General features: G+C 37.9%; 1 protein-coding gene across 1 annotated transcript in view; it reads left to right on the top strand.

Annotated features, from left to right (window-relative positions):
* Nucleotides 1–15,895, top strand: part of Usp47 (ubiquitin specific protease 47) — a 507,668-nt gene that overhangs the window by 303,511 nt on the left and 188,262 nt on the right. Inside the window, exon 21 of the mRNA XM_089246367.1 lies at nucleotides 4,782–4,900. Coding sequence (XP_089102493.1) covers nucleotides 4,782–4,900 — 119 coding nt within the window. The remainder of the gene's footprint in view (nucleotides 1–4,781; nucleotides 4,901–15,895) is intronic.

Here is a 15,895-nt window from a genome sequence, read left to right as displayed (position 1 = left end):
ATTCAAAACAGAGGGTGGTGGCAGCTAATCCATTTTGAATAAGAAATTTTGGATATATATCTTCATATATTTGAAATGAGGTTTTTTGAAACTGATAAAATATATGGAATTAAATTTATGACACGGTAAATGTGGTGAATTTATAAAGCATGTTGGTAATGCATAATCACCAATCCTCTCGGTAAATTCAATAAATTTTACAACATTTATCACTTTTACTGGTGATTATGTTAGACCATATGTGGGCAAACGTACGGGGTGGTTTTTTTCAGCTTCTCTTGAGCTAGAGTTTTTGATTGACATGAAAATCAGGTTATTTGAATACCTGTATTACTCCTGATCGAGGAGTTTCCATTTAAGAGTGGAATCTCCAAGAGTGGGACTCCAATTCTTTGTTTTGATTCAATAAAACCCTGCTGATTGTTTACAAGTTATCAACAACTGACTTTGTTTAAGCAAAGTTTTTTCAAAAGTTTCAAACTTCGATTCAATATCATTAACGCCACTTGTATTACACAAAACTGAATTCTTGATTTCTAAAAAAATAATTCTCACACTTACATTTCGAAAATTGACTGTTAGTTGCTAGATCAGGTGAAGACAAAACCAGTGGTCTTTTAGAGTTCAAATTAATTGCAGTATGTGAGGTACGTTCCAAAATTCTTTGAAGCTTGAAACCAAAATCCTATAATGACAGAGTTCTTTCATTATCTGTTGGAGTGACAGTCCTGGATTAAGTTCAATACCAGAGCGATGTAGCAGCATCATGCATATTGCTGCAGCAAATAAGTAAAGCAGAATATGACGAGGAATATGAGTTTTCATTTTTACATGACCCTTTTTGGTTCACACATTTACTCATTTTAGGGAAAATTATCCACTATAAATGCAAAAAATGACCAACACAACATCTAAATTCAACTGCTGAGATCAGCATATCGGTAAGTTATTGATAAAAAAATCATAAAAAGCGCATTATTTCTTTTTTATCTCTATTTTTGCAAAAATGTAAAGAATAGAGCAATTCAGCATGCATCCAACCTCTTCAACCACCAGGTGTTGCCACATCCATCTTTCTGGATGAATATACTTGCTCCAATAAAAATAATTTCTAATCATTCACAAGCAATACAAAAATGCTAGAATTTTCATGCTGTCAAGTTAAACAGTTGTGTGATAAAAAGCGTGTAAGTTATGATAGTCCCTAAGACAGAAATATATGGTGGATCCTGATGCAGCGATATCATTGACACTTGCATCCAAATTCATTCGAAGAAAAGTTTTGTTATGAATTTGATAGTAGATGAAGGGTGCTCTATTATGAGCTGTTGAGAGCAGGTATTCTATGAACAATGGCAATTCAGAGGGGGGGGAATGGGTGGTTGTAGACGAGGTGAACGGGAATGAGGATAGTAGTGTAATCATTCAGGGATTCTATGGTTGGGAAATTGGGGAAACAGTTTGTAGTGACTTCCAGGGTTTTGAAGCACTGCTGTCTTCCGGGAGGGGGAAACTAATCAATGTTCGAAACGTTTCCCATAGGCATAGTTTTACTAGGACAAGAGTAGTTTTGTGGGTGGGAATGAACCAGGTAGGAGCAAATATTAGTGAGTCTCTGTCAGAGGACTGGGTTCTTACTATTATCCACTTGGGAGTAGGGTTCAGATGTGGCAGTACTACCAAGGGTTAGTAGGACATTTAGGAGTAGGATCAGTTTTTCAACTCAGGCTTAAAGAAAATTTTCTCCTTTCTTCAGCTCACGTTTTATTAGCTTTCTGGTTTCACTGATAGGTGGCTTCATTGGAATGGGATTCACCTGAATAGGCCAAGGTCTGGAAGGTTTACAATAGGCTTAAGTCAGGTTTTTTTATTCCCAGGCCAGGTAGAGAGGAATGTGCTTAAGTGGCGCAGTGGTAAGATGCTTGTCTTGAAGGCTACCGTTAAGGTCCACGGGTTTGAATCCAGGCAAGAACATCAGAAAGACTAGTTCTTTACCTATCAAGCCTAGTGTGACCACTGATAGATGGAACCTTCATTTCCCACCCAACTCCTATGGTTGGAAATTGTCATATGCAGAGTTGCCAACTGGTACGGATTGTCTGTAGTTTCTATTGACGGCCGCAATGAACTAGGGAGCTACGGGAGACATTCAATACTATGGAAATTAGTTGAAATTGAAAAAAAACAGGGCTGGTGGGGCGTTGGAGGTGTTTTGAACCAGTGAGTGCTAAATAAATTCTGGGATGCTGGGACCTATGTCACAAATTGCTATGAGTGCTTGAGCACCCACAGCACCCCTAGTTTCGACACAACTGAGGACTGTGTTCTAATTCTCAGTTGTAATTAGCTTTACTAGGTTTCATTTGAATAAACCATTATGGGCACAAAATGACTGTACTGTGGTGCTGCAAAGATGAACAAATTTCAAAATTTCTCAGTAATAAGACTCTGATAAAGAAATTTGCTTTCTGTTTATGCTGTAAGGCAGTGCTTACTATGGGCAGAGATGCATGGGAACATGAAGGGGCTGCAGACCTCCCATCCCCCAGCATCAAAGATTTGTACTGTTGATCAAAATACATTCGTGTATATATGTATTAACATCATGCCCTGCGAAAAGTTGCAAAAGATTAAAATTGATTTCTTATCATATGTTTATATTATGTAAATTCACTTGTATTCCCCACATTTCATTAAGACTCCCCCTTATTTTATTAACACAAACCCCCCAGGGGGGGGGGGTCACAACTCGCAGTTCGGGAACAACTGATATGAAAAAACTGTCCAGCATGGTTAATTTTTTTAAACGACAAAAGATCAAAGAAAAGTCACCAAATTTTGCTTTTGGTATATGGTAGACACCCTGTAAACCATATGGCTCGGTTTAGTTGATCATCCCGAGTATGAAACAACTTTGGTGCTTAACATAGTAGGAAATATTCTTTGTTATAAGGCAAGGGTGCACATTAATAATCAATGCAAGAATCATCAAAAGTATTTTCAAATCATCAGTTTGATTGTCTTCCTTACCGGCCATGTGCACCAGTGAATGTTCATGTCCTTTAGTTGACGAAGCCTAGGTTAATCAACTATCGTAGACTGGGGTGAGTGATCAATTTTTACAGTTTTTCTATCCGAAGTACCATAAATTTTATATCAAAATTCTTTACAAAATAATTTATACTCTCCAATATTCTACAAAAAATTTCCTGTATCAGATTTTGAAATTTGAATTCTTTTAGGTGTATTTTTATTTTAAATTTAAAATGATCAGTACCACCCCATATCTAGAAGGTGATAATGATCACCCTCTAAAATCACTATAAATCATTCTCTGCATCTTTCAGGGGCAATACTGATTATTTTAAAGCAAAAATATATATATATAAAAAAACAATTGATCCACAGCAATTTTTATTTAAAATAAAGATAAATTTTTTTACCAGAATAGCAATGGTTCATCAAACATCAAATAAATGCAAAAATATTCAAATTGAATAAGAAAACTAGACTGGAAACTGAAAATCATTCAACACCATTGGGATCGAGGTTGCTGAAAATAACCCTGTCTCTCCTAGTTGGTGTTCCCTCAGTTTTTTACAACAGATTGTCTATCAACTTCCTGTTCATCTACAACAGGTGAAAAAACGAAACTTTTCATGTTTGCTGACATTTTCTTTAAAAATCTGATGGTTGATTTATCAGTACCTACCTTTGTAATGGCCCCAGTAAACATCCTGGATATTTTGCCCACCTTAAAATTTACCAACACATAATCTCCAATGGTATTGTCCTCCTCATAATTTTCCACAGTTGGATCATCATTAATTGAGGGTCCCACAGTTATTTCCCTATTCCCGGCTAAAAATCTTTGCAACCAGCTTGCCCCAGGCATATTGTTTGTGAAGCATTTCACTGTCCACTTCAATCTGTTGAGATATCATTTCACTATTATTTCCTCATCGGCATCCATCAACGGGCACTTGTTATGAGAGCGTCGATCAACTTTTTTTTCTTCGCTGGGAGAAACACGGTTTGTCTACCAGAAGACTTGATGTGCAGGTTTTTCACCTTATTCCTTAGAGTGATGAAAGGAATGCCAAATTTCTCAGCAGCCATCCTCATTGACATGCTCTTCCTGACCACTGTCACAGCTCTTTCAACTGCTGCAATTGAATAATTCACCCGGGACCCAGAACCAACAAGTTTTTTGTAATTTTGTGGCATGTTAGCCTGATCAATATCGCCCCAAAATACCAAATTTTCTGTGATTAGCAACAGAAAATTGTGATAACACTAAAAAACAAAAATAATTTTGGCAACATCATCCTCAGGTGCTGTAGAATTAAACAATAATCACCCGAATTGCATAAATTTTAATATTAATTGTGTGCAGAGTAGAAGTTATATTTAAGTACTGACTGTGTGTGTGCGTGTGTGCGTCCGTCCGTCCGTCCAGAATTAATAGAGTCTTGTTTGCTTCCTGATAACCTTCATCATAACCTGATCAATCTGGCAAGAACTGACACCATCATTGCAAAGAGATTCTCTTAAACACATTCCACTACCTATTTCACTCACTTCGACTGTTGTAGAGTACTCACCACTAGCGCGAAAAGGTTGTGTTCATCACAATCTCCCAGGCTTATCAATATTACCCTGATTGAAGATATATATTTTGACCTGAGCAATTTGGAAACATTTTTTTTTTTTAAATATTTTATTTTAGTTTCAGAGATATTAATGTTGATGCATAATTCATTTTTTATTTTTTTGCTCAGGGTCCACAGTGAAAGTACAGGTTGTTGATCTTAAACTGGAGGAAGTTCTTACTTGCCGTAATACTATTCGATGCAATCCAAATGAAACGGTTGGTGGCCTGAAGAATCAGCTTGCTAAGGTATATACATTAAGATCTGATGTTTCAATATTTTAAAATTTCAGAAATATGATAAAAACAAACTAGAATCTCCTTCATATGGAAAAACATATAATCACAAAAAACTAGACCAGACCAACTTTGCTTTCACTCTCTAAAGATGTTTGCTGTAGCTGCAGCTGCTGCATTTGTAAAACATTCAGTTAAATTATATATGCTCTGGCTGCTTAGCAATCTGCTTCTAAGAAAAATTTTCATATGTATCAAGCATTGTGGTTAAAATAAATTTGAGTGTCTGCATGTAAGTAGGAAGCAGCATTTTGATTAGTTGCTTAGAAAAAGTGAGCTTTTTGATTTGATATGTTTGCTCAAAATGAATCTAAGCCATTGCAATGTGCAATTAATGGTGTTTATTTTTTAACTTCGACTGACATATTTGTAGATGCTCAATATGTAACAAGATGTCTACTGTCATGGAAAAGTCAGGAACTCCCTGAAAAGCCGTGATCTGGGAGAGAAAGCTGAAATTTATTTTTCATGTTTGTTTTTGAAGTTTTTCAAACAAGTTTCCATGCTCAAATTTATCCCTGAAAATCATGGCCACTTATTAGCTTTCCAATTGCAAAGGTCTGATTAATACCCACAATCATGCAGTGGTGGTTGGCTGTAGATGATTTATTCTGGTTTTCCAGCTCAAAAACACATATGATAGTCAGTATTCAGAAAAGAAAACACTTTAGCGACCAGCAGAAACAACCAGGGATTATATTATAGATCACCATTGTGCTAAATCTAAACAAAATGTTTGATTTGTCAGCGAAAGTGCTATTTCGACAAATAATCAGTGTTAATAATGAGTTTTAAATCGCCAATGATGTTACCAAACAACAAGTATGAAATCACCAATGTCTGTAGATAATGTGTATTAAATGCCAAATGTCACTAAACTAAGCGCTAAATCACCAAACATGAAGTCAATTTTCCCAACTTTCTCTCTATTTTGTTATAATTTCTTTCTCAGTAGTCAAATTGTTACCAACAAGAATTCAGCAGGAATTAGGTGCAAAAAAAATTAGGATCTTGTGCTGATTTGTAACTTCCATGTCAATTTAGATCTCTGTATGTTAGCATTGCATTTGCTCACTAGCTTTGATTCTGCTTATCAAAATATAATTTTGTGTCTGTCAGACATCATCTGACTATTAATTGTAAAACATTTTAACATAACAAAGTAAAAATAACTTTTATATTAGTTAAGTGTTTATCTTTTTTATTAGTTTTAAATGTTCCAGGGTGTCTATCATCACAGAAAAGTCACGAAGTCCTAAGTCACAGAATGAGAAAAGGGTTATGGAAGTCCCAAAAAAGTCACAGAGTTTGAGTGAAGGTCACAGAATTTTTTAAGGTTCTCCAGAGATTTTTTTTTTGATTTTTCCCCCTAAAATCTAGGCTTTGGAGAAGGTGTGACTTTGAATATTTTTTCTCTTTCTCTCTCTCTCAGGATTCTTTCCTTTTTTTTGCCCTGGAGGGAGCGATAGTTAGGTGAGTAACAGCAGAAAAGAACAATGTCAATGTGTAGTGTAGTCCAGGGTTTTCCAACATTAAAGCTCACGTGGAACCCTTGATGGTAACGAGGCTATTTCGTGGAACCCTTAACAAATTTTGAATATTTCTTCAACATACAGGGGGTCCTAAAAGTCCACATTCACTGTGCAAAACAAGAATCCTCACTTGCAGTAGATAAAAGTGTCAAAATATATATATATATATATATATATATATATATAGGCCTATATTTATGAGTTACACATAGTGTGACCATATTTTACGGGGCAGAATTATTTTTTCTGAATATTCGGTTATTTGCGAGATGCGAGAATGGGATGAAAGAAAGGAGCGAGCACGAATATTGTTTGTCTCCTACTGGTCAATTATCCCAATATTTTCTCTGAATTATTTTAGAGTACCTGTTCTCAACAGAAATAAAAAAAATTGCTTCGGGTGAAATAGTAACAAGAAAATTTTTGAAACTACCAGGGTTCCAGGATTTTTGGGGTTCCATCCCTTTTGATTCCGCGGAACCCCAAAAGAACTCTCACGAAAACCTAGAGTTCCGCAGAACACCGATTGAAAAACCCTGGTGTAGTCACCCTAAAATGGGGCAAACATTATATAGGTGGAACAAAAAGCTATTTAGCCTGGATGAACAAAAAAGTACTTTTTTTCTTTGGTTGTTGGGACCTTTCAACCAAGGGCGTAGCGAGGGGGGGGGGGGACTTGGGGGTCTGGTCCCCCCCCCCCAAAATGTGAGAAAATGACCGTAAAAAGGGAAAAAGATGGCCAAATCCATTGTTCTGTCACTTTGGTTCCTCCCCCCCCCCCCCCGAACGAAATTTCTGGCTACGCCCCTGCTTTCAACATTTGTAATATTCCCCTAAAGCAGTGTTATCAGGATCGCGTGATAATTCTTGGGGGGGGGGATGTTGACGGGCACGACAGTTGGGAGTCCTCTTGTGAACAATATTGGTTTTCCATAGCATCGTGGAGCAGGGCCCAAATTTTTCACTGGAAGATGGGGGGGCCTGTAGTGAATTTATAGCATGAAAAAACAAACAATGATGGTGATTGTATCAGGTCTCGGGGCTGCAGCCCAGTCATCCCCATCCTTGTGGGGGCCAGGTGAAAAGACGTAAATTCTTTCTTCCCCCCCCCCCCCCCCCCCCGCAAAGGAAGAAAGTCGTTTTTTTTTTGAAAAATAATTATCATACATTTTTTTAAAATCGCATCGATCTGTACCGACTAGCTATAGCGAATGACGAAATTGTACACTGTACACATGTGAAAGAATGAGAGAGTTAGAGAGCATACAAACATCTGACTCATTTACCAGTAAATGTGTTGCGAAGCAACATTTACGCTGACTTTAAGGGAATACCAGTGTTTCTAGAAGTGTATGTCGAGGCTCCTAAGAGCATTGTTGCAAATGTGGTTCTTTTATATAAAAAATATGTGCCAATCTTTTTGGTTAGCCGCCAATGAACCATTTATTAACCATGAATTATGCAAGGGAGGCAGCTGACAAAAGAGAACCATTGGAATATGGTGGCAAGTTTGCGATCTGAGACAGACAACAAAGCACAATGATAAATAACAATTAGCATGGCAAGCAAATAACAAGCGTCTAATATCAGATTTCGAAAAATGTGAATAGAAAAAGAAATATGTGAAATCAGTCTTTTGGAAGAGCCCTGGGTTGATCTAATCAGGGCCGTGGTGATTTTTTCCCTCGCACTGAAGTAAGGGCATAGCTGCCAAGTCTCCCGAATTTTTCGGGAATCTCCCGAATTTTTACGAAAATCACAAAAATCCCTAATTGTCCCTAAAAATTCCCTACTTCATTAAAAAAAAATCCACGCTTATGAAAACAATCCCTAAGGAATTTCTTGTGAGGCATGAAGCCTCTTTTTTTCCCATTCGAAATGACGTCACATGTCGTAAATGGGGAAATTCCCTTTTTAAGGAAGTTTTACAAAACCCTCTGATGGTAACAAGAAAGTTGTTTGTCTTATCGTGCAAAGAAATGGCTTAGCAGCCAATAGTCCTGGATAATAATTGAAGATTATGGTGATGCACATGTGGTCAAAATTTCTTTTGTTGAAGTTACGTACGTGCGATATAACAAAGCATGAATAATGATAAGCAAAAACATATTTAATCAATTTTAAAGATACTTATTCCGATGAATTTCCTTTCATCAAACGTTCCAGAAGAGGGCTGACTTTTCCTTTTTGTACAAGTTGTGTTACGGACATAAACATCGGTCATGGAAAGACTGCCATCATCAGTCGTGAAGTGAAAAAAAAAACATCAAGCAAGTGTCACAAAAAGTCAGTGTCCTTCAAAAATTGACGGTGTTTTCCTTCATCTTCCGATGATTTTGGGGTCGAGTGGTTATAGTGACGGACTCGCGATGCGAGGATCCGGGTTCGAACCCCACAGTGGTGGTCGGCTGAAGTTGGTTTTCGGTGGTTCCCAACTTCAAGGCGCAAATGCGAGCCGATCTCCCCGTTAAAAGTCTCGTCACAGAGAGCAACAGTCCTACAACGATAAATCATTCAATCATAACACTTCACTCATAGTTAGAAAAACTGGTGGCAGATGGCAGCACTACACATAACAAGCATTACAGAGAAACAAAAAACTTCACGTCAGGTTTCACTACACGTACACGCACATTCCCGCATGTACCGATTCGTTGGGGGTTCCGCGGGCGGGGGGGTGCATGTGTGGTGTAGCAGTAGTAGGTAGGGCATTCAAAAAATGGCATTTGTATTGTATTCGCGCAGAATGTTTGTTCACAGCGTTTCTGATTGAACACAATATTTATTTTTACATCATTGAAGTTTTGGCCTCCAATTTCACTTGTTTTTTGCGTAGGAATTTTATTCCCAAGGGTTTAACTTCCATATGTGTAAAATCCCTATTTTAACTTGACTTCAGTTTTTGAGTAGGGATTTTATTCCCTACGCTTTAACTTTTATGTTTGGAAAATCCCTATTTTATTTGGAAAAATCCCTATTGTATTTATTCGGGAGTGGTTTTAGCATAAAATACGGGTGTGCGCGAAAATCTCCCGAATTTTCATTTTCAAAAGTTGGCAGCTATGTAAGGGGGAAAAATGAACATCACAAAGGAATGTGGCTAGTGCAGTTTCTCAACTGCCAGGCCCCGCAGTCCGGGCGGTCAGTGGTTTATTATTTAGTTTTTAACAATTAATCGTGTGTATGGTCGGGTCTTCAAATCAAGAAAAAGAAATCAACTGTGCCCCGAGATTCCAAAGGTTGAGAACCACATCCTTCTGTAGGGCCCAGGCCAGATTTTTCACGGGCGTCATATAGCGAATTGATAGTGTGAAAAAAAATTGAGAATTATCTTGTGTCCCTGGGCTGGAACCCTCTCAGCCCCCTACTGTGATTCCTTGCATGGATGAATGGGACATTGACTGTCAGAATTGGAAAATCTTAAGAAACGTTTCTTTTAATTTTTTTATTTTACCTGCGCCGATATGTTTTGTCTACTCAATGGAAATGGGCTCATTCATGCACATTGTCTATTTAGACAGTGTTTTCTTCTGATGCACATCCGTGTCTGGTTGTGTGTGTCGATTCCGACAGGAAACTGCAGATTTCAACAGTCAACGCTGGTCATTGAACCGATGGAACAAACTGCTCAATCGCTTACACCTCACTCCATTCAACATTGTTCGGTTCTTTTGCCCTGTTTTGAGCCCACTATTGCTATGTGTCGCTATTGCTATGCTGTTGCTTTGGTATTTGGTAGTTCTTTTGGTAGGTAGACACCCTTTGTTCTTTCCCCATCAAACCTGAGTTGACCACCAGTAGATAAAACGTACTCAGTATGCCCTTATTGAAATTTCCCTCTGTGCTTAAGATGATTATTGAAATATAAAACAACTTTTTCTATAGAGATAGATTTCTGACCCAACTTGATCCTGAATAAATTGCTACATGGCGATATGACCAGAGTTGGTGTGTGATAAAATGAAAGTGTTTGATCTGAGCTGTTATTTTTTTCTGTTGATGAACTGGGAGATAAGGTTTGTAAACCAACCCAAGTGAAATCTCTGGTCAAAATCATAGCGACTATACAGTCAGATTTGATTAATTCAAAGTTCAAGGGGACAGCAAAAAAGTTGGAATTATCCAAAACTCAAATTATCTTATTGCTTAATATAGAGTAAATAAATACTTCCCAAAAAATTTAAAATTCTTAATAATTATAAAAAATATTTTTTCTATCACTTATTATGTGAGTTTTTTCATTGTTGCAACTAGTGTGTGTATGAAATGTAAGCAATCTCAAAAACTATATTTCATTTGTTCCATGTATTCATACTATATTCATATGTGTAAAAAATGATAATAATTGTCTTCCAGATTTCAAAAAATATATAAATTAAAATTTTAATTCTAATTTTTTATGTTCAGAATAATCTTAAATAAGTTGATTTAGAGAATGAAAGATGCGATTTCTGAGCTTCAATAGCCCAATTTTATCTACCATATCAGTAGCTTCTGTGAGTGTTTGAATATAGATTTACAATGTGACTTTATTCCCCACTTTTTCGGCATTCATAAGTCCACCACAATAATTTTTTTCTATAGTTAAACAATCATAAGAACCTCTTTTGGATATGGGAAAAATTTTGCACAACCTACATTTATATTCAAAAATAAATGGACACTAATGCTAGAGAAACATGAATCTCCAACACATTTTACCAGACAAAAAACTGAGATTTCAGCAATCAAGTTTTTAAACACTGTCTATTGAGACTATGGTGTGCTACCACACACACACACACACACACAACCTTTTGTATTTCCTGCTGAGTAGTAGTATTTGCAGCTGCCATCCTAGGTGATAACAAAGTCATCAAAGATATGGTAAAACTCCAGCTGCCTGCAGAAAAACCAAAGTCAGTGTGTGGTACTGGTAATGATATTACTGCATTGAGCGACAACAAAAAAGTTTAGACTTTGCTGATTGTAATTTTTTGAAGTGAAACTTCTTTAGTCTGGGTAGTGAATTTCCATATCCATGTCAGAAAAAGTGAAATGGAGGAATGGAAATGATGTAACCTTTTCTTTTCCACAAAGACAAAACTGAAACAGAGGAACGGAAATAATACAAGCTTTCCCTTTTCCTTAAAAATGGTTGCTTGAACCATTTTGTGGTTAGTGTCTGACAAAGACAGAGTATTCTGTCCCAATCCCCTGTGACGTCACTGGAATAGTAGAATGTCCCTTTAGAGACGGTAGATGCACACAGTTTGGAAGAAAAGAAAATTGGGTTTTTGGGTGGAGTGGTAAGGAGTGTGTGTGTGTGTTCCTTTGCTTTGATATCTTGTGACCAGTAAAAGAAAGATGTGAAGCGAGGTGAATATAGTCATGTGAAATCAGACTTAAAAACCTAGAAGATTCCACACAGATTTTTTAATTAAGTTTCAATACAGCCTACATGTTATTTTGTTGGAAAAAATCAGTAAACCATGGAATAAAGAAAAGAATGACTAAAAATTAGTCCAAAATTCTGTAAAACGGTGTCTACCAACACAGGAAAGTCATGAAGTCCTGGAAAAGTCACAGAAGTCCCAAAAAAAGTCACAAAATTTTAGTGAAGGTCACAGATTTTTTTGATTCTCCAGACATCATTTTTTTACTCCTACAATCTAGGCTTTGGAGAAGCTGTGACATTCAATATTTCTTTTTTTTTCTCTCTCAGGTTTTATTCATTCTTTTTTTTTTGCCCCAGAGGGATAAATGGGTGAGTAGCAACAGAAAAGAACAATGCCAATATGTAGTCACCCTACATTGTGGCAGACATTATATGGTTGGGGCAAAAAAGCTATTTAGACTGGATGAACAAAAACCTTTTCTTTCTTTGCTTGACCAGACCTTTCAATATCTGTAATATTCCCCATAAAGCAGTATTCTCAGGATCACGTGATCATTCCTAGAAGAGGAGGAGGGGAACGGTAATAGACCATGGCAGTAGGGAGTCCTCTTGGGAACAATATTGGTTTTCCGTAGAAAGAACATGATCTTCTCCCCACATCGTGAAGCAGGGCTGTTGGTTCTTTGGCAGGTCCACAAGCCAGAGTCCTCCCGCCCTGGCGGGAGGGGACTCTGTAGTAAATTTATAACATGAAAAACAATGATGGTGATTGTCCCGGGCCTTAGTGCTGCAGCTCTGTCAGCCTAATCCTTGTGAGCGACAGGTGAAAGGGCACCAATTTTTTTAAAATTATCCTCCGTTTTTTATTTATTTTGATCGCGTCAATCTTTACCAACTAGCTATAGCAAATGATGAAATTGTACAATATACACGTGCGACAAAATGAGAGTTCAAGAGAAGACAGACATCGGACTCGTTCGCCATTAATTGTGCTGCGACATAACTTTTAGGCCGAATTTAAAGTAATATCACAGTGCTTCGAAAAGTGTTCATCGGGGCTCCTAGGAGCTTCATGGTGAGCTCAAAATATGGATTTGTGCTCACAAAACCTATGCTTTAAAGTGGTTCTTTTATATGGTGAAAAAACTGCCAAACTTCTTGGGAAGCTGCAGATGAACCATGAATTACGCAAGGGAGGCAGCTGATAAAAGGGAACCATTGGAATATGGTAACAAGCTTGCGATCTAGACCAGAGGTCTTTAAATGGAATGTTGATCAAGTGCTCACGAGCACCAAATAGGACACAAGCATCGATCACTCTGGGTGCTTCGGGGAGCACCATGGTGCTCGCGAGCAACGGATTGAAAATGTCTGATCTAGGCGGACACCTAAGCATGACGATAGAGCAAAGCATATAACAAGCATCTAATATTGCACTTTGAAAAATGTGAATAGGAAAAGGAATATGTGAAATCCATCCTTTGAAAGGGCCCTTGGTTGGTCTAGTGGAGTGTTCCTCTTATGTCATGTTTGACATACAAATGCATGAAATTGGGATGATTTTAATAATTGAAATTTGCACAAGGTGTTTAAATGAAATGTTGATCAAGTACTCACAAGCACCAAATCGGACACAAGCACTCTTGGTGCTTTGGGGAGCACGAGCAACAGACAAAGATGGTGCAACAGATTGAAGATGCCTGATCTAGACAGACACCCAAGCATGATGATAGAGCAAATAACAAGAGTCTAATATTGGACTTTGGAAAATGTGAAATCCGTCCTTCGAAAGGACCCTTGGTTGGTCTAGTGCAGTGTTCCTCAACCATCGGGCCCTGGCATCCGCCAAACTGGGCCATGAGTGGTTTATTTTGCTTCATTTTTATCCATTTATTTCCCATCAATCTTGTGTATGCCCAGGCCTTCCAATCAAGAAAAAGAAATCAATCGTGTCACAGGATTTTAAAGTTTGAGGAACACTGATCTAGTGGCCCACATATTGCAGTAGGGCACCCAAGCTGAGATCTTTGGCAGACTCAGGCCAATTTTTCATGTGCCCCGTTTAGTGAATTTATAATGTGAAGAAACAAAAATGAGAATTATCTCATTTAGAGTCCCCAGGCTAGACCAGTCCTCTATCGTGAAACCGATTGAACAAACTGCTCCATCAATCACACCTTGCTCCATTCAACGTCATTTGGGTCTTTTGCTCTGTTTTGAGCCCACTATTGCTATGCGTCTCAGTGCAACGCTGCTGTTGTGCATAGGGCTTAATATCGATCAATAATATGTTCAGTAGTTCTGCATTTGCAGGACGTGTTTTCAACTAGCATGGATGCGCCCACAGAGTTTGCCTTGGAAAGTTTTGTCGTAGGCGGCGAAGAAACTCAGATACCACGACAAAATCATTGATGAGGGGTTGTGATTCTATTGTTGCCAGACGTCCGTATATACAACTCGCAAGGGCATGTGCAGGAATGGATTGCATTGAAATTCATGATAACCTGAGGGCTTAGATGATTTTTCAAAGTTGATTGAAGGCATGGGTAGGGATATAGGGAGGGGGCAATGAAGATGTTCGTCCCCCCCTCCAATAAAAAAAATTATTGGCATAGGTGGACATTGGGCGCCCCCCCCCCCTCACCTTGTTAGGGAAATAACCTGTATCCACTTAAGCTTTTTCAGGAGGCAGTTTCTATGGGGCTTTGTATTTAAATCAAATTTAAAATTAAAAGTTTTTGAAAATTTGAAATAAAATTCAGATTTTTTTTTGTTAATTTACTTGCGTTCCCCTTTCATTAAGACCCTCTTTTTTACTGACCCAAACCCCTAGATGGTCACTATTCACAGTTTGTTGTAAGAAAACTGTCCAGTGTGGCTCATTTTGTCAAATGCAGAGCTCCCACTCGTCCTACTTCTCCTACTTTTGGTGAAATCTCCCACTTTGTCCTACTTTTCCTACTTTGTAACAAAATTTGTATAATTGGTTTTAATTGAAAAGGAAATCATGCACATAATGCCAAATAATACAAATGTAGTAGATTGCAATCAATGATTCTGCCAAAGCAGAAATTGTATTGTTTTAATGTTATTTGGGGGGCGGGGTGTATGTGGACCATTTGGTTTCTTACTTCATTGTCTTGAGCAGTAACATCCATCATTCAAAATTATGGTGCACATTTTTTATATAGGTGAAACAACAGTTTGTATAACAAAGCAGTTGGGTAAGCCCAACTATACCTATTCTAGGTAGTTCTTGCAGCTGGGTAAGACCTATTCTAGGTTTTGTGACTTTGATACTACCTAATAGCATTCAATTTTCTTCTGTATTTTTAGGACATGCAGAGGCACAAACAATATTTGCAATGCTCAAGTAAACAGCTAGAAATGAAAGTGCTTCATTTGTCAAAAACAGTTAGGCTGGGACCTGACTACGGCGCGGTTGCACGCGGTTGAGGTTGGGGGGGAAGGCATCATCTATAGTTTTATTCTGTCAACGCACAGATACAACTGCAACCGCTGAGCGCGGTTTTTTCAACCGAGAAAATCCACATTTTTTGGGACGGTTGGGGTAACCGGAAAGCTGCCATCATGTATTGCAAAAGCTTGAGCTCCCTGATGACGGTTCGGCTGGACCTGCGGTTGCTCTCTTCCATTGTCTATTAAGTGGTTTGACAAGGAGGGTGATGGGATTTCGGATGCACTGGACAAAGGAATTGCTCTCCTTCTCAGGCTGCCATAAAAAAATGAGAGGAGAAGACAAATTCGAGGAACTGTATTATGAAGTTCCATGCGACGGAAACTAATTCTTTGTTTGGCGCTTTTGCACTGATAACAATAAAAAACACCAATGAAGAAAAAATTAAATTTTTCTAACTAGTGAAATTTTTTTGCTTTCCTACATGAGCATACATTGAAACTCGGTTATAATGACATTCATAAACTAACGTGATTACGCTAAAACGGAGATGTATATTTTAGAACACTTGAATGAAATGCATTGGATCCCGATTATAACGTGTTAGCAAAAGACCAATT

Source organism: Pholcus phalangioides, unplaced genomic scaffold (genome assembly GCF_987345545.1).
Source record: "Pholcus phalangioides strain wild (caught in Gottingen) unplaced genomic scaffold, Ppha-v1.0 ptg000017l_1, whole genome shotgun sequence".
Lineage (NCBI taxonomy): Eukaryota > Metazoa > Arthropoda > Arachnida > Araneae > Pholcidae > Pholcus > Pholcus phalangioides.
The sequence above is the reverse complement of the archived record's forward strand: the minus strand, read 5'-3'. Positions and strand labels throughout refer to the sequence as shown.